Source organism: Trichosurus vulpecula, chromosome 1, assembly GCF_011100635.1.
Source record: "Trichosurus vulpecula isolate mTriVul1 chromosome 1, mTriVul1.pri, whole genome shotgun sequence".
In the NCBI taxonomy this organism is placed as follows: domain Eukaryota; kingdom Metazoa; phylum Chordata; class Mammalia; order Diprotodontia; family Phalangeridae; genus Trichosurus; species Trichosurus vulpecula.
This window is the reverse complement of record NC_050573.1, coordinates 53236536-53255983: the sequence shown is the minus strand read 5'-3', so window position 1 is coordinate 53255983 and position 19448 is coordinate 53236536. Positions and strand designations below refer to the sequence as shown.

Sequence of the window (19448 nt, the reverse complement as noted above, 5' to 3'; positions counted from 1 at the left end):
TTTATACCTTGACATTGAGATCAGATGACTGGATTAGGTGCTAAAGGCCTGGCAGCTCTGGCAGTCTGTGTTCTAAGGGCCCTCTCAGCTGACATCCTGGGTTCTTAGGGCCCTCCCAGTTCTGACATCTTGTATTCTAAGGGCCCTCTCAGCTCTGACATTGTGTGTTCTAAGGGCTCTCCCAGCTCTGACATCCTGTGTTATAAGGGCCTTCCCAACTCTGACATTCTGGGTTTTAAGGGCTGTCCCAGCTCTGACCTGCTATGTGCTAAGGTCCCTCACAGCTCTGACATTTTGTATTCCAAAGACCCTCTCAGCTTTGACTTTTTCCATTCTAAGGTCCCTCCCAGGTCTGTATTCAATGTTCTGAAGGTCCTTCCAGCTCTAACATTCTAGGTCCTAAGATATTTTCAAGACTAGTATAAAATACAAACTCATCTGTATACTGAAGGGCCTTGCAACTCTGGAGTTTTGTGGTTCTTTGAATGGGGTGGATGTTTTAAAAAGGCACAAGAGACTCCATATGTTATGTTCCTACAAATATTTCCTCTTCCTCTGGTCCCACAGAGAGCTCAGAGCTGCCCAGACCTTCTAGACGAACAGAGTTCGTGGACTGCCCCAGAATTGAGAGAAAACACCAGCCTTGAAAAGGGTCCAGTGACTTGGGAGGAGCCGGTAGACACAGAAGCTGCTAACAAGATGGACCGAGTGACCAGGTATCCCATCTTAAGCATTCCTCATTCATCTAAGGTCAGTGACCTGCCAACTGACCTGGAAAGCCACTACACCTTTGACATTGTTCGAGTGGAGTCGGCGTCTCCGGGCTGGGACAAGGACATTGGTGGAATGAATTCTGGTGGCCAAAGCTTCAGGTTTAGCCCAGCAGAGACCTCAGGCCTGAGAACGGTGACCGTCACTCAGGAAACTGTCCCTATGCCCCATCCAGTCAAAAAGACTCAGCATGTCCTTACTGAAAACTATAGTGCCAGCCAGTGGACCCCTGCTTGGGAGGGAAAGTCCCAGATAGAGGTGGTGAAGACAGGACCTACCTACACCCTCAGAGCTTACCCAGAGGAGCGGCACCCTGTGAAACTGTACTCTGGGGAGGAAGACGAGGAGGAACAGCAAGTGTATTACCTAGGCCCTGGTGAAAATGTCTTTTCAAAGAGGAGGAAGGATTTAGAACGGGAGCGAGAGGCAGTCATCCAAGGCCAGGTGGTGAAAAGGAACACCACAGTGGCCACTCGATGGAGCTCCCAAGAGGAGCTAGATAAGATCTACTCTGGCCAGGACCCCTCCCCAAACTCAGCCTCTGACTCTGACAATGTCATAGATACCGAACAGATTAATTTCCTGGCTGCCCGGAGCCAGTTCATGAATTTGGAGAAGTTGGCCTCGAACTCTCAACCCCCTCAGAAACCCTTGGGAAGGACCATGCAGAGCATGAGGGCATCACCTGAAGTAGGCCAGGCTGATGTTGGCCAAAGCACCAGATCCTATTGGTCTAGTAGGGTTGGCCTGACCAACGGTTATACTCTCTCCACCAAGGGCCAGGGGAAAGACAATACTGACGGAGATAGGCCTGGCCTGGGTGCTTTGGCCCCAACCTCCCATAGCCGCTCTGTGGGCCAGTTATCCTTGGCATCTTTTGATGATACCCCAGTCCTGGGCTCTGAGGAGGTATCACCAGGATTGGCTCTCCCTGATGAGGGACCAAAGGAGACACCTATCGAGAGAGAGATCAGGCGGGCTCAAGAGCGGGAGGATGATCTTCGGCAGCAGCGGGGGCTGCAGCTATCAGGCAGCCGGGATGAGCTGGTAGAGGTCCCAGCCAGGCCTCTATTGTCCAAGGCAAACCTGATCTTCACTCCCACCCCCAAGAAAGGGAAAGAGGTCGGGCGGCCATCATCCTTATACATTCAGAGAGAGATAGCCCTGGACACAAAGCGTGAGGAAGACCACCGCCGGCAAGCTGGATACTCTGAGCTTACCAATCATTCCAGTAGAGCCTCCACACCAAACAAGCTGGCCAAAGACCCAGAGCCCCCCAAAGAAGCCCCCAAGATAAGGCGAGTACAGAGTTCTGATTCCATTCTGAGTCTGACTTCTGACACCCACCCAGCAAAGGCCACCCTGGAAGGAAGGAAGATTAGTCGCATTCCGTTGGAGGCCTACCAGCCTTACCTGACCCCAGATAGCACTAAGAAAGAATTCTGGTCTTATTCTTCCTACAAACCAGGTTCCTCACTGGGCTCTGGGGGCCACACTGTGGTCTCCAGTAGGGAGGAACATGTGGCCACAACTCCACTCTCCTCACAAAAGGCATCCTGGGTTGGGGAGCAGATCAGGGAACAGCCATGGAAATCACAAGCCTCTACCGTTCAAAGGCAGGAGCCATGGAGGTCGCCACCGCAAGAGTCCACTCGAAAGGCCTGGAATGCTCAGGAACAGGGTGCTGGCAATGCTAGCCAGGGTGTGGTGACTTGGAACTACTTCCATCTACAGCCCATGAAGTTCAAGGTCAACTTCTCCCCTGGATCAGAGCAGGCAAGTGTTCCGCAGAAAGAGCATGTCTGGGAGCCCAAGGGCCATGTTGAAGAGGTGGTCATCCCTGCCAAGCCCCTAAGGTCCCAGTCCTCTAACCTGCTGGAGATGGAGATCCAGAGTGTCCTGCAACGGGAGAAGGAACTGAAGGAAGAGCGGAGGAATGCCTTGTTCCCGGAAGTCTTCTCCCCTGCTGCAGAGTTGGACCAGACGTTTGAATGGGGAAGTCCAGACTCCAGGCACTCATCTGCGGTCTCAGGTGAGGAGCGGGCCTTTGGCATCATCCCCCAGGCCTGAATCTTCCCCTTTCCTCCCTGCCTTGCTCCCCACCAGGAACTCCCTTTTCCCTCTAACTTTTCACACTGGTTTCTGCCTCTCTACTGCATTTCAGGCTTCCCCCAATTTCCTGTTTCCTTCACATTCTCTATTTTCTTCAGTTTTCTGTGACTTTCCAGCTCACTTTTTTCATTGTTTGCTCTCAACTCCAATCACACAGAACTCCTTGAATTAGGCCACTTAGTTTTGTAACATCCTTGTTCTTAGGCTTGGAGAGGGAAATGTCTGGGCTTAGTGTGCATGTGTGTGCCCGTGGAAACGTGTGGGAGGAGGCAGCATCCCTGGCTTCTGTTAGAGGCCTTCCCATGTATAACCTGCAGGAGCCCAGGTAGGGTCCTGCCCCTCTCTCTGCTCCTCGACTTCCTCTCGGAAAAATCGGCCTTTCCTAAGACTGTTAGGAGAGCCTGTCTGAGCCCAGTTAGACAGCTGCTTCTCTCTGTGCCTTTGTTTCCTCTGTCTGTAAAACCAATTTCTCCTGAGACTGGCTAGGAAGGTTTGTGTAGGAGTGAAGGGGTAAGACCAACTATGAGTTTTTCTTTGGAAAACTAGGTGGTACAGTGGATAGGGTGCCAGGCTTGAAGTTGAGAGGACCTGAGTTCAAATCCAGCCTCAGACACTTACTAGCTGTGTGACCCTGGGCAAATCACTTAAACTTGTTTGCCTCAGTTTCCTCATCTGTAAAATGAGCTAGAGAAAGAAATGGCAACCCCCTCCAGTATCTCTGCCATGAAAACCCCAAATAGGGGCCAACAGCATGGCTAAGGATGCAGTTAGGTAGCACAGTGGATGGAACACTGGGCCTAGAGTCAGGAAGACCTGAGTTCAAATATGACTGTACCAACTTGGTGACCCTGGGCAAGTCCCTTAACTTTTGTCTGCTTCAGTTTCCTCAGCTGTAAAATGGAGATAATACTAGCACCTACCTTACAGAGTTGCTATGAGGACTAAAGGAGATAACATCTGTAAATTGTTTGGCACAGTGCCTAATAGGAGCTTAATAAACACTTCCTTCTTTCCTCTCCCTTTTTCCTCCCTTTCTTCCTTCCTCGGAATAGACTTGAAGGCAGGAAGCTGCCTTTGCCTCTCAGGGTCTACTTGCTAAACGTGGGACCCTAGGTCAATCCACTTCCCTTCTTCTCAACTCAGTTTTCTCCACTGTCAAGTAGGGATAATACGCCACTGAGTTGTTAGAAAAGAGATGCTTCGTAAACCTTAAAATACTGCAGAAAGGAGAGCTAGTGTTATCATTTTGGCCTCCTTCCCCGGGGATCAACTCAAGAGAGGTGTCGGGTGAAAGGGAGAAATCTGCCTGTGGTGCTTCGAGATCTTGGCTAACATCAGTTCCTTCTCCATGTCCGCTGCAGGTATCACAGGAAGGTACTCTGTGTCTGAAACGCCCACCTTCTCCCCTGTCCACTTCCGCTCAAGCTTGGTGTGGAAGGTGACAGATGAGACACCCAGACAAGAACATGTGCCCTGGAAGATGAAGAGGGAAGCAGGGGTAAGTTGTAAGCAAGGAGAGGCTTTTCCCTGCTTTACCTGTTTAGCCTGAGAATAACCTCCAGGGGTGTGAGCACAAGGCTTCTTTCTCAGATTGTCAGCATCTATGGGGAAAGGAGCTGGGAGGGAAAGGCTCAGAGCTGGCATTTCTTGCTGACCTGCCACCTGGCCAACCATCTGGAAATGGCTCCAGGGAGAGAAGAGTCTGGGGAAACCAAGAGCCCCCTGGGGGGTGAGGAACATCTCCCTGGCCTGAAATCTCTGTTTGTCTCCCCTACAGTATGCAGGCCTTGACACCTCTGACACTGTAAACACAGAGGTAAGTCTCACTCTTCACTGGTGCAGTACCTAGGCTAGGGGACAAAGGAGCAAAGACCAGGGTGTCCGCCTGGGATGGAGTATCAAGATTCATCTGCCAGCTTCCCTTTGACTTCAAGGACAGCCTTTGCCCCTTCCATTCCTCCAGTCAATCTCTCCCTCAGTTATCAGGGCCTCAGAGTCACAGAGAATTGCCATATTTAGGACCAGTAGGGATTAAAAATTATTAAATCCATTTTATAAAAAAAGAGGGGGACCCATGGAGAGAGAAAGTAACTTGCCCAATGTCACCTAGCTAGCAAGTAGTGAAACCTGGATTAGAACCCAGATCTTCTCAGCTCCAGATCTAGCACTTTCCCCACTACATCAACATTATAGAAGTCAATAAGAGAGGTCCAATACGATGTAGAACCTACACTGGATTACATGCCGTCTTGGTGGGGAGAGGAGAGGAGAGGGAGGGAGAGAAAATTTGGAACCCAAAAACCTGTAGAACTGAATGTTGTAAACTAAAAATAAAAAAATAAATTTATAATAAAAAAAAATAAGAGGTCCAGTCCTCCCCATGTGAGGACCGTTCAGGCCACAGACTGAAGGAGGCGGCCTGGAATGATGGAAGGAGCCTTGAGCTGGGAACCAGGACACTGGCATTTAAATACCAGCTCCTAAGTCACTGGGAAATAATCAAGACATCTCTGGGTCTCTTTAATATGTGGGACTTGGACTGGACCAGTAAGGGCCCTTCAAACTCAGCAATCTAAGATTCAATCCAGGGCTGCAGACATCCACAGAAACCCCTGACTCAGAAATCTCGGCTCCTTCTGTCCAGTCTCTAGCACCAGCCCCTTCCCTTCCCTGACCTGTGAACAACTTTATATGTTTGTTCTTCTTATTGCTCTAGCCTGAGTTCAAAGTGTCTGAGGGAACAGGCTAAAAGATCTCGATGTAACACAGTGCGTGCATTCAGCAGGCACCTAATAAATGTTTGCTGAGGTGGTGTATATTGTAGAAAGAATGCAGGCCTTGGAATCAAGAGATCTGGGTTACTGACACTAACTGGCTGTGTGACCTGGGGACAAGTCATTTGCTGTCTTGAGCCAGCTAGGTGATGGGGTGAATAGAGTGCTGGTCCATTTCTCCTGTCAGATTGGCTAACATGACAAAACAGGAAAATGATAAATGCTGGAGAGGATGTGGGATAATTGGAACATTAATACATTGTTGGTGGAGTTGTGAACAGATCCAACCGTTCTGGAGAGTAGTTTGGGACTATGCCCAAAGGGCTATAAAACTCTGCATACCCTTTGACCCAGTGATACCACTTCTAGGGCTATACCCCAAGGAGATCACACAAGTGGGAAAGGGACTCATACGTACAAAAATATTTGTAACAGCTCTTTTTGTAGTAGCAAAGAATTGGAAATCAAGGGGATGCCCATCAATTGGGGAATGGCTGAACAAGTTGTGGTATATGAATGTAATGGAATACTATTGTGCTATAAGAAATGGGGAGCAGACCGACTTCATAATAACCTGGAAAGACCTACATGATATAATGCTGAGTGAGAGGAGCAGAACCAGGAGAACATTGTACACAACCACAGACATGTTGATTCTGTGATGACCAACTTTGATAGATTTGGCCCTTCTCAGCAATACAAGGCTCAAAGACGGCTCCAAGGGACTCGTGATGGAGAGAGCTGGCTACATCCAGAGAAAGAACTGTGGGGTCTGAATGCAGATTGAGGCTCTCTTTTTTTTTCTCTTCTTTTTTGGTTTTGTTTCATCTTTCTCATGATTCATTCCATTGGTCATAATTCTTCTTTGCAGCTTAACTATTGTGTAAATAAGTTTAATGCGAAGGTTTATATAGAATCTATATCAGACTACATGCTGTCTTGGGGAGGGGGGGAAGGAAGGGAAGGGAAGAAAATTTGAAGAACATGTAGAACTGAGTGTTGTAAACTAAAAATTAAAAATCTAATTAAAGAAAAAAAGAATAGAGAGTGCTGGTCCTAGAGTCAGGAAGACCCGAGTTCAAATCCAGACTCAGACTTTACTAGCTGTGTGAACCTGGGCAAGTCACTTGACCTCTGTTTGTCTCAGTTTTCTTAACTGTAAAATGGGGATAATAGCAGCTTCTGCTGAGTTGTTGTAAGGATCAAATGAGGTCATATTTGTAAAGGATGCAGTGTAGTGCCTAACACACAGTAGGTGCTTTATAATTACTTATTCCTTTTCCTTGCCCCTTCTCCTGTTTCTAGGACTCAGGTTCCTCATTTGCAAAATAGGAAGTATAATTACCAATCTGAATGAAACCTAGGAATGGAAGTTAAGTTAACTGAAAACGTCTCTAGACATAAAGGGAATTGAAGGATTTGAGCTAGAATAGCCTCTGGAGTCAGGGAGACCTAGGTTCAAATCTGACCTCAGACACTTGCCACCCACCCTGTGTGACCCTGGGTAAGTCACTTGACTTCTCTGTTTCTCACTTTCCCCATATGTAAAATGAGGGGATTCGACCTGATTTGTCTCGGAAGTTCCATCCAGCTCTAAACCTATGATTATAATTACGAGCTCATCCAGTGCCATCTTAATTATGTATGTTATCGAGGCTTAGAGGGAGGAAGTAAATTGTCTAGTGTTGTACAAAGTATTAAGTGTTGAATCAGGATTTGAATACAGGTCTTCTGACTCAAAATCCAGTACTGTTTCTGAGGTGTTCATTGAGTGCCTACTATGTGCCAGGCCGTGTGCTAGATTGGGGATTCCCTTCTCCCCCCCCTTCCCCTACCCCAAAGGCTAACCTTCCCCCTCTCATTGACTCTGCTCTGCTCTCCTCTCTCTTACAGATTGTGGAAGCCACAAAGGTGACCAGACACAAGAGTGCCATGGCCGCTCGCTGGGAAGCCGGAATATATGCCAGTGAAGATGAAGACTGAGCCCCCAAATCTAGGCCAGGTACACGCCAAGCAATAGCCAGCGTAGAGCAGAGAGAATGGAGCCGAGGCCTTCTCTCCCCACCTGACTATCCCTCTAAAACAAGACCCTGTCATCAGCAGGTGGCTGATGGAGGGAGAAGAAGGCATGTAAAGATTTTCTTCCTTGGAGACTTGTTTTTTAGATAATCAAAGAAGCTAAAATCAGGTGCTGATAATATGGAAATATGTTTTGCATGACTGCACATGTATAATCTATGTCGTTACCTGCCTTCTCATGGAGGGGGTGGGGGGGAGGGGAGAGGGAATTTGAACTCAAAATTTTTTAAAATGATTGTTAAGTAACTGTACATTTATAGCCTGTATCAAAGGCTTGCCTTCTCAAGGAGTGGGGAGGGGAGGGAGGGAATCTGGAGCTCAAACATTATAAAAAAATGAATGTTAAAAATTGTTTTTACATGGAATTGAGAAAAAATAAAAGCATTCTTTAAAAGATAAATGTTAAAAATTGTTATTCATGTAATTGGAAAAAATATATAATTTTTTAAAAAATCAGGTGCTGAAATCAGAAGGGACAGATATACATATATGTGTGTATATGTATGTATGTATGTATATGTGTGTACATATATATATATAATTTTTTCTTGCAGTTATTTTTTCCCTTTTTTTTAAGTTAAAGGAACAAAATTCCTGTTGATTTCCTCTTTGCACAAAGGATTGCCTAGAACCCTTGGTTCCACTGCGTTCTAGTTTGGGCTCTGCCACTCACTTGCTGTGTGAAATTGAACAATTCTCTTCTGCTCTCTGGTCTTTGGTTTCCTCATCTATAAAATGTAAAGTTTATATTGAATACTCTCTATAGTCCTTCCCAGCTCTGAAATTCCATGTTCTAAAGTCCCTTCAGGCTCTCGTACTTTGTTCCAAGGGCCCTCCCAGCTCTGACATTCTACGGTCCAAGATCCCTCTTGACCCTGGCGTTCCGTGCTCTAAGGGTCCTCTGCATTTCTGAAATTCCATGTTCCAAGGTCCCTCCTAACTCTAACACTCCATGTTCTAAGGGCCCTCCCAGCCTAAGGCCTCTGTTCAGGGAGCTGCATATCACCCACAGGTGCCTTCATACACCTCTCCATGGCTCCAGTTTCTTCACATGTCCTAGAGCTAATAGAATAAGGTGTGATTGTTCATCCTTCCTTTTCGGAGATGGCCAATGACATCCTCAGGTGGTGTCTTGATTTGTGTGCAAATTGGTTTTAAGTGAGGCAGGGTCAGGACCAGTTGGATATATTGGGATTACTTATGGAATCCTAGATTATGAGTGCAGAAGGTGCTCCTGTGCCCTCTGACCCACCCCATACTGAAAAAGGAATCCTCTCTCTGATGTCGAAGACAAGTAGTTATCCAAATTCCACTCAGGGAACTCCCCCAGGGAAGGAAACCCTGCTACACCTCACTCCATCTCAGGACAGCTCTGATACTTAGAAAGTTCTTTCTTACAGCAAACCTCAATTGGCTTCTCTGCCCCTTCTCTCTAGCGCTCATGGTGGTACCCTCAGGAGGCAAGCAAAACAAAGCTGAGCTCTCTTCTACTCGGCAGCCCTTTGGATCTTGAAAAACAACTATCACGTCCATCCCCATTACCCAGTCTTCTCTTCTCTAGGTCACCCGTTCCCGGGCACTCTAACCAATCTGTCTGTAAAGCATATGGCCTCCAGTTACTTTAACTGTCCTGGTCACTCTTCTGTATGTATCGGTCAATGTCCTTCCTAAATGTAGCAGCCAGAATTGAGCGCAGTACCCTGCACATAGTACAATCAGGGAAGAGAGCAGTTGGGACTATACTGGTCTGAACATTATGCTCAACAGAATGCAAGCTTCTTGAGGCAAGAACCATCTTATTTTTGTCTATTTTCTCCACAGTTGCTGGCACATAGTAGGTGTTTAGAAATGCTTGTTGATGGATTGAATTAGTCCATCTTGAGGATCTATTTTTTCCTCAGCTCTCCAGAATCCTCTCATTAACCTCCCTCTGATTGGGGATGGGCCAAATATGGGGAAGATCTGAATTCAACAAATATTTATAAAGTGCTTACTATGTAAGATATCATAGACTCACTTAGAGTTTTGAGACCATCTAATAAAACCCCATACTTTTTATGGTTGAGGAAACTGAGACCCAGAGAGGTTCAATGCCTTCTCCAAGATCACACAGATAGTAAGTAGTGGAAGCTGGATTTGAACTCAGTTCCTCTGACTCCAAATCCAGCATTCTTTCTACTACATTTCTTGCTTAGGGATACCCAGTCCGCGGCAGAGATTGGAAGAATTTGAACCCTGGTCTTCTTGATTCTAAAGCTGGCTGTCTATCCACTACTCTGTACTAATACAAAGTCTCTATCCAGGGTAATTTCAAGGGAAGAAAGACTGGGGCAATCATAGAACACTCTGTATGGAAGGTAGCACCCAAGTTGTGCTTTCAATGAAACTAGGGGCAGCTAGTTGGTGCAGTGGTTAGAGCGCTGGGGCTAAAATGAGTTTAAATCCAGCCTCAGACACTTAGTAGTTTTGTGACCCTGGGCAAGTCGCTGAACCCTGTTTGCCTCACTTCCTCACCTGTAAAACGAACCGGAGAAGGAAACGGCAAACCACTCCAGCATCTTTGTCAAGAAAACTCTAAATGGGGTCATGGAGAGTCGGACGTGTCTGGAAAAAGCCTCAACAGCAATAAGGTTTCTACCAGGGAGAGGTGAGGAAGTGGCTTATTCCAGACATTGTGGGGAATGGGGATAGGGAGAAACCTGTGTAATGGTGCCCAGATGTGAGATGGAATTGGGACAACCAGCAGGCCATTTTGACTCAAGGAGAGAGTCCAAGAAGAAGAGTCACATGGAATAAATCTGGCAAGTTACCTAGGGGTGAGAGGCATCATAGATCTGGGACTGCAAGGGACCTTGGAGGCCATCTGGTCCTGCCCCTTCATTGTATGGAAGAGTAAACTGAGTAGGCAGGAGTCGCCTCATGGTGGGCTTTAAATGCCAGGGTGGGACATCTACATTTTATCAGAAAGGCTGAACGGGGAGCCTCTGAAGATTTTTGCAGATTTAGTTTGGTTCAAGGATGGAAACATAGCCCTTACCCTCTGTCTGCCTGTCCTGGGAGGGGCACAGCTACAAATCATCCTTTGGAGCTCTCCGCCTGACACAGACAGGACAGAGGCCAGGCCAGAACGCAGACTGTGGGGATGGTTGGGGCCTGGCCCCTGTGGAGTGAGACAGATCAAAGGCAAGGCACTGGAACGGGGCACCGCATTGTTCCCAAGGAAAACAGACGGTCATTGTTCAGGAATTTCCAACAGTGGTGGAAATGGGGGCTGCCCCTCTGTCTCTCTGCAGGAAACTGCCTGGAACGGATAATGGTTGGAGGAGGTCTCTTCCCTGGGCTAAGGAGCCACATGGGGCAATGGAAAGAAATTGGAGTCAGGAGACTGGAGTTCTTGTATTGCTTCTGTCACTGGTTCCTTGTGTGAGCTTAAATATTTATTGAGCTGTTGAAATCCCTTCTACTCCCTGGTGCTCAGTCTCCCCAGGTATAAGGGGGTTGCATTAGATGATTTCTAAGGTTCTTCCAACCTTCTCTGTTCTAAGAGCCCTCCCAGCCCTGACATTCTCTGTTCTAAGGGCCTTCCCAACTCTGACCTGCCATGTTCTAAGGGCCCTCCCAGCTCTGACATTCTGTGTTCTAAGGGCCCTCCCAACTTTGACATATTGTGATTCTAATAACCCTCCATGGTAGGAAAGGCAGGAGAGGGTTCTAAGCCTAGAATATATTTAGATCAGAACAAATGCTACCTTGGTAAGCACACAGGTGTCTCTCATCCTTACACAAGTTCCCTCTTTCTACAGGTCAAATGATGTCCTTTTTAAAAGAAAGAAATAAACTAAAATGATCACCCCTTCCCTTGGAGATGTTCTGTTATGTCTGCCATGGGTCTTCCAATCATTCCTGCAACGTCCCGGGTCAGGGGCTGGGTGGGAAGAGAAAGGAGACATGTTCCCTGGGAGATGGCCTGGACCTAAGCCTCTTCCTAGAGCTGGGGAGGGAAGATATGGCCTTCCCCCTGCCCAGAAGGTCACATCTAGCTGTGGGAACTCTGGCAAAGACCCATGAGAACAATCACAGGAGGCTCCCTGGAGGAGGTGAACTTTAGTATGAGATTTTTAACCAAGGAAGGGTAAGTACCCACATTTTGGCTTTCAAAGTCACTAATTAAAAGATAGCGGCAGCTAGATGGTACAGTGAATAGAATACTGAGTTCAAATCCAGCCTCAGACACTTACTAGCTACACGTCCCTGGGTGAATCACTTAACTCTGATTGCCTCCAAAAATAAAAATTTTTAAAAGGTGGCCTTCACTTGGGCTCTATTGCTAGGTTTTTTCTATCCAAGCAAGCAGGGTCATCAAAGGATGATATGGAATTTGAAGCTGACTCCTGACCGCTAACTGCCTCCCCTTAAGATCTCAGGGCTAGCGTCCAAAACCAGAACAAAGGTGCCGCTTTGTGGCCATTTCAATTCCATTGCACCAACAATGAAGTGCTTCCTCTAAAAGGGACTGGATGCAAAGACAGAAATAAGAAACAATTCTTATTCCCAAGGAACTTGTTTTCTACTAGATACGATGCCCCACAAATCCAGCATTTATGGGAGGGGGAGCTGGGATCATAGGTCCAAAGCTCAAGGGGGCCCAATCCCCTTATATTACAGATGAAAAAACCCAGACCCAGTGACTTGCCCAAGGTCACCCAGGCTGTGAGCATCATAGGTAAGATTTGAACCCAGATCCTCTGACTCTATGGCCAAGGCTCTTTCTACTAGTTGGGTGCAAGTGTCCTCATCAATAAATTGAGGGAGCTGGTTTAGATGGCCTCTGGTGCCCCTTCCTGCACTAGGCTTGCGTTCCTGTGAGCCTTTTCTTAATCTTGTCTGTAGACTTTGTTACCTAATGCACCGAGAGGTTTACTGAATGCCCAGGGTCACATAACACTTGTGAAATAAAATGCTCTAAATATTTATCGAGTACCCACCTCCTTACTGGTGCCCGTTTATCAGGGCAGTAACCTTTCTGGGCTGTTCCACTCTTTGCATTTGTACATAGTATTAGCACACAGTAGGAGCTTAATAAATGCTTGCTGGTTGGTGGATTGATTTCTATCTTGGTTACTCATCACGCTCATCTAATCTGCACAGCCCTGGAAGGGAGGCTGTGAGGCCTCACTTCATTCCCCCCGTTTTGCAGATTAGGAAACAGAAAGTCCTAATACCCTGCCTTGGGAAGTCACCCAGCCGGTGAGTATGGGGACTTGAACACAGGTCTCCTGACCCCTCCAGCCCAGTGTTCTTTTTTCTGTCTTATCTATGCAACTGTCTTCTTCCTATGCCATTGATGGGTGTATGAAGCTGCTCCTGAGGCATGCTTCTGAGTGGGGACTGGGATGCCAGCGCATCGTGTGGGCGCCCCTCCCCAGATGGGCGGGCAGCCCTAGCTCAGAGTTGGCATTAATTAAACCCTTATAACGATCAGAGCTGCTTCAGAAGCAGCTTGCAAAATGCCTCCTTCTGGCCCTGGTGAATGCCTCCCGAGAGTCTCATCTCTCTCTCCTGGCAGTCAGGGCCTTGCTGGGAGCTATTTAAAGAATTTTGACAGAATACAAGGAGCCCCCATGTGATAAGCTCCAAAATAGACCTTCGAAGGCTGGGGCGGAGGAGACGGGAGTGGCCCTCCTTAGAAACAGAATGCAAAGAAGTGGGCCCGATTGTGGTCCCGCTGAGGGGGAGGCTGGGTATCAGAGGCACACCAGCTCCCACTGAGGGTTGTACCAGCTGGAGTCCTTGGCTCAGGGTCCTTTCAATTCACTTCAATTCAATAAACATTTGCTACCTGGCTTCTGTGTGTGTGAGGCTCAGGGCTAGGCACTGAGGACGCAAAGAAAAAAGAACCAGTCCTTGCCCCCAGGGAGTTTCTGTTCTACTGGGCGAACAGAATATATGTGCACAAATAAGTGTAGCAGTATATGTGCAGCTATAAAATAGAAAGTCATTTCAAGAATGAGTAAATGCTCACAATGGGGAGGTGGAAGGTGGACCGGGGCAGGAGTCAGGAAAGCCCTCTTGTTGGAGATGACATCTCTGAGGCTCAGGGATTTAGACCCAGGAGAGACCTCAGAAGCCACTGCATCCAGGCCACTCGTTTTACCAATGAGGAAACTAAAACACAGAGTGATTAATGGGCTTATCTAAGGTGGCAAGACTAGTAAGTATCAGAGGTGGCATTTGAACCCACCATTCCCAAGTCCATCGTCATATCCATAAAGCCATGCTTTCTCCTCCTTAGCTGTGTTTTGGAGGAGGCTAGGAATTCCTAAGTGGTACAGTGGATATAGAGTACTGGACCTGGAGTCAGGAAGACCTGAGATCAAATGTAACCTCAAACACTTACTAGCTGTGTGACCCTGGGCAAGTCATTTCACTGTTTGCCTCAGTTTCCTCATCTGTCAAATGAGCTGGAAAAGGAAATGGCAAACCACTCCAGCATCTTTGCTGAGAAAACCCCAAACGGGTCACAGAGAATTGGACATGACTGAAAAGACTAAACCATCACAGGAATTCTATTGAACAAAGGCAAAGAGAGGGTACCTTCTAGACATGGAATCCAGCTATGTCAAGGCACAGAGATGGAGGTGGAATGTCACGTAGGCAAGCTAGGTTTACTGGAATGAAGAGCTCAGGAAGGAGAGAGTAATGTGAAATGTCTGGAAAGGGAAATGGGAGTGTACAGTGGTTGCAACTGGGGATTTTGCATTTTATTTTAGAAGCAAAAGGAAACCGGAAGAGATTTTTGGTCAGATCTTTGGGAGCTGTTTGAAGAATGGGATGGAAAGACCATTTAGGAGGCTATATTGTCCACATGGGAAGTGATAATGGTCTAAACTAAGGTGGAGGCCATGTAAGAGGAAAGTCAAGACAGAAACAAATGTTTTAGAGATAAAAAGGATAAGATTTGGAAAGTAATTGGGTATGGGGGGTTAGGATTGATGGAAGAATCAAGGATGACTCCATGATTGTGAATGGGGGTGCCTGACAAAATGGTGATATTCTCAATAAAAAGAAGGAAATTTGGAGGAAGGATAGGTTGGGTGTCAGTGAATGTTGAGTTCTGTCTTTAACGTGTTTGAGATGCTTATGGGCTAAACATGTAGATGTCCAATAGGCAGTTGAAAACATGGGGAGAGGGGAGAGATTAAGTTTCTCTATTTCAATATCTATCTATCCATCCGTCCATCCATCCGTCTATCCATCTATCCATCCATTCATCCATCCAACTATCTACCTATCCATCTAGCCATCTATCTATCTAATGAGATAATATTTGTTAAAAGCATTTAGCACAGTGCCAGGCACATGGTTGGCACTATATAAATACCCATTCCCTTCCTTCCCTTCCCTTTCCCCAACTATTAATGTCTCTGTATGTATATATTTATCTACACATATATTGATATGCATACACACATATGAATGCATAGTATACATACATATCTCCCACGGCCAAGGTCCCAAATACCTCTAGGATGGATCCTAAAGGTTGACCCCAGAGGGGTCAGTTTTTCTCTTTGGCTCATTGTCCTTACATAAGGTAATCCAGGATCATCTCCAAAATAAAGCTGCAGTACAGTTCATGTTTTAGGGCAGCTCAGTGGTACAGAGGATAGAGCACTAGGTCTGGAGTTAGGAAGCCTAAGTTTAAATCTGGCCTCAGACACTTACTAGCTGTGTGACCCTAGGCAAGTCACTTCACCCTGTTTGCCTCAGTTTCCTCATCTGTAAAATAAACTGGAAAGGGAAATGGCAGATTACTCCAGTATCTTTGCTAAGAAAACCCCAAATGAGGTCACAAAGAGTCAGACATGATTGAAATGACTGAATAACAACAAAAATGGTTCATGTTTAGGTTTCCCCAAAAGTGAGCAATAGGGTATACCCCTCCCCAGACACTCAATGCACAATATGGATGTCAACTATGCAATAGCCTTTATTTTCCCTACCACAGAAAATGCCTAAGATACAAAGGACCTCCCCGCCCTCCCAGACACCAGGAACAAATACGTAAGCAAGGCTCATTCAAATAGGGGATTAGATACATTTAGATGCCCTTCTGAAGGTAAAGAACCTTTATGGTACTGCTGAAAAAATTGCACATCTCTCTCACACCAGCACTATCTGAACAACTCACAGAAATGACATGGAGGGTTAGCAAGGTCAAGATATCCTGGTCTCTCTGGACATGACTTTTCATCTGTGGGACAGTTCTTGTCCTTCTGATATTACACATTATTGAGGAATTCTCTCTCTGAGACGCCAGTGTCAGATTCTTCAATTCAGGAACTCTAAAAATTGGAAACTCTTCAATTTATGGTCATCCATCATGTTATACCCACCTCCCATTTTCATTCTCAGGATTACTAACCTCTGACCTGTGCTCATGTAACTTGGACACTATGGTTCCACTCTCTCGGGACTGTATTTTCCCTCAGGGCTCCAGAATATATGGAGAGATTTGTGGATGTCTCTTCTCTACTGATATTAGCTCAAGCCCGCACCAACTATGTTCTCTCAATTTTAAGGGGACCAATGACTAACACCCCCATTCCATTCAACCACTTAATAGTGGGTAACTTTTACAAGAGGATATTTACTTCAGAGATATAGAAAGAACAAATATACAAACGTTCCACCCAATACCTGGGAGACATAATCTCTACCACACCATTTTGGTCAATGGAGGGTGATGCGAGGAAGAAAACTAAGCTTGAAGGTTAGCTCAGTTTCTACATTACCACTGGTCCTGCCAAGTTCATGGCCAAAGTTGGCCATGACTCCTTTTGCTGATAGGGGGTTCTAAAGGTCACTCCCAAAGCCTGCTCCCTGGAGCATCAATGCAACATTGGCTGCAAACATGGACAGGATTCTGATGTCCAGATTGGGGCAGCTTGTTCTCTTGGCCTTTGATACCCCCACAGTCAGAGATTAGGCTATGGTCTCAGCAGAGGAGAAGGCCTCATTATCTTTATAGCATAGTCTCTTATGGGATGCCATCATATCATCAGACCACAGTCCGAGACAGAGGCAAAAGGTGTCAGAGAGGCAATAGCCAAAGTCAACGGGCCTTTCTGAATGCCTCCAAAACCAATTAGAGAATCTCCCCTTCTCCCAGCTGACCTAAACCAGCTCTGGCTTCTCTTGCTCTAGCTTCTCCAACGTCATTCTAGTCTCATAACCATCATCACAATTCTCCCCAAAGCAGCATCCCAGGCAGTCTGGACATCCCCAAGACCCCCATTATACTCAAAAGAAGTAACAAAAAGGCAGAAGAAAGTTGCCAAGAATCTATGGTCCAGGACCTCACCTCTCAGATTCTCACAAACACAGGACATTCTCCCGTCGCCATATGCCTCTCTTGCCAGTTACCATTTTTTTTCGGGGAGGAATGAAAAGGGTCAAACTTTTAGAATTCTCTCTTATAGATCACAAACAGTGGGGATAGTTCCTTTTATAAGAATATATCTCCTTGAGCTTCCACCAACAAATCACCACAAGACAGCCTTAGTATATAGATTCTCATCAGAAGAGTTCCTTGCATTCTATCAGCAAGGGGCTAAGATGTAAGTGTTCCTCCTTGAGAGCTGGCCTTCCAACCACAGACCGTTCCCTGTAATATTACTATGTTGACTGGACAAATTATCAAAATGATCATGGGTTCCCCAATTACCCTGTTACCTGTAGATCGGGGATGCATTCATATAGAGGTGATCATTGAATCCATGGGAGCTGGTGAGATCAAGTGAGATGGTATAAAGTGAAAAGAGAAGAGAAGCCAAGACAGAGCCTTAGGGGATACCCACAGCTAGTGGGTGTAACCTGGAGGAAAATCTAGCAAAGGAGACTAAGAAGGAGTAGGAAAGGTAAGAGGAGAACTAGGAGAGAGAAATATCACAAAAACACAGAGAAGAGAATGTCCAAGAGGAGGAGATGGTAAACAATGATAAAATGAGATGATATATATAAAAAATACTTGGTACAGTGCATGGCACATAGTGGGTACTAAATAAATATTAGCTTTTATTATTATTGTTTTTTATTGTTGTCAACAGTGCCTAAGGTTGACAAGAGATCAAAAAGTGTTCAAGAAAGGAAAGGGAAGAGAGTGTAGCCAGTGTAAGGGTGATAGCCTAGGAAAGAATTGCAGTGTGGAGGTCATGGTGAGGATGGGCTACAAGTTATAAGTCACAGGGAGAGATAGAATGACAAAAATATCACAGTAAGATAAAGGAATTTCAATATTAGTTCATTCATGGAAGTGGTATACTTGTATTTAATGACAGGTATGACCATCTGATGGCCAGATTCTATTAGGCAGATATATAGATAACTAGGTGTGGGTGTGGCAAGTGACCATTGACATTTGATAAAGGGGTCAACCATAATTCAAATTTTGAAATAAAGACCTTAATTTCACCCTTTTGGAAAAATACATAGTATATATTTGAAGTGGAGGAGAGGAGTCAATCATGGAAGTTGAGAGGATTGAGGACCTGGGAGATTAGCATCTTTGAGGGAGCATCAGTATGCATGCTCAAGGGCAGGAATTGGAGTAGAGAAAAAGGCTCATTGAGGGGGGAAAGGAGGGAGGAAGGGAAAGAGGAAGAGAGAGAAGAAAGAAAGAAGAGAGGGAGGAAGGAAGGGAGGGAAGAAAAGAGGGAAGAAAGAAGAAAGGGAGGAAAGGAGGGAAGAAGAAAGGGAAGAAGGAAGGAAGGGAGGGAGGGAGGAAGGGAGAAAAGGAAGAAGAAAAGGAGGGAGGATGGGAGGGAGGGAGAAAAGAAGGAAAGAAAGGAAGAAGGAAGGGAGGGAAGAAAAGAGGGAAGAAAGAAGAAAGGGAGGAAAGGAGGGAAGAAGAAAGGGAAGAAGGAAGGAAGGGAGGGAGGGAGGGAGGGAGAAAAGGAAGAAGAAAAGGAGGGAGGATGGGAGGGAGGGAGAAAAGAAGGAAAGAAAGGAAGAAGGAAGGAAAGGGGGAAAGGAGAGAGGAAGAAAAGAAGGAGCATGGCTTGGGGTCTATAGATCACTGCTGACTTGGTAATAAATTTGGATAATATGAACCTCAAAGGGAGACAGGTTGCCTCTGAGTAATGGTGGCTGGTTCTAATCACTCTGGAATGTTTTCCCTACATCAAGCCTAACTTTGCCTCTTTACTACTACCACCTATTGCTGCTCGTTCTACCCTCCTGTAACCAAGGAGAACAAACCTGATTGCTTTTGTAAACAACAGCCCTTTACATATTGAAGACAGCCATCATGTCCTTTCTAAGTCTTCTCCAGGTTAAACATTCCAAATTCCCACCATTGTTCTGCATAGAGTATGATCCCAAGACTCCTCACCATCTTGGTTTCCACTTCCCAGCTGTTCTCCAACTTAGTTGGAATCAGCTAGGTGCAGACAGAGCACTTGCCCTGGACTCAGGCAGAATTCAGTTCAAATCTAGCCTCAGATATTTACTAGCTGTGTGACCCAGTGCTGGACACTTAACCTCTGACCTCAGTTTCCTCACCTGTAAAATGGAGATCATAACAGTACCTCCCTCCCAGAGCTGTAAAGATCAAATGAGATAATAATTGTAAAACACTTATCCCAGTGCCTGTGCCTGCCTTCCTTCCTTCCTTCCTTCCTTATTAAAGACCTTCGCAAAACAGGGTGCCGA

At 46.1% G+C, this 19448-nt stretch overlaps 1 protein-coding gene across 1 annotated transcript; it reads left to right on the top strand.

Annotated features, from left to right (window-relative positions):
• Positions 1–699: 699 nt before the first annotated feature.
• On the top strand, positions 700–7640 carry LOC118844018 (mitotic spindle positioning). Its single transcript, XM_036751832.1, has 4 exons — positions 700–2803; positions 4245–4381; positions 4661–4699; positions 7551–7640. The coding sequence occupies exons 1-4, from the start codon at positions 700–702 to the stop codon at positions 7638–7640; spliced, it is 2370 nt and encodes a 789-aa protein (XP_036607727.1).
• Positions 7641–19448: the final 11808 nt, after the last annotated feature.

Excerpts from the sequence above, each read along its gene's own strand:
- LOC118844018 (XM_036751832.1), top strand. The coding sequence starts at position 700 with ATGGACCGAGTGACCAGGTATCCCATCTTAAGCATTCCTCATTCATCT. Across the intron at positions 2,804-4,244 it reads GCACTCATCTGCGGTCTCAG|GTATCACAGGAAGGTACTCT; the intron begins GTGAGGAGCGGG and ends TGTCCGCTGCAG. Across the intron at positions 4,382-4,660 it reads AGATGAAGAGGGAAGCAGGG|TATGCAGGCCTTGACACCTC; the intron begins GTAAGTTGTAAG and ends TCTCCCCTACAG.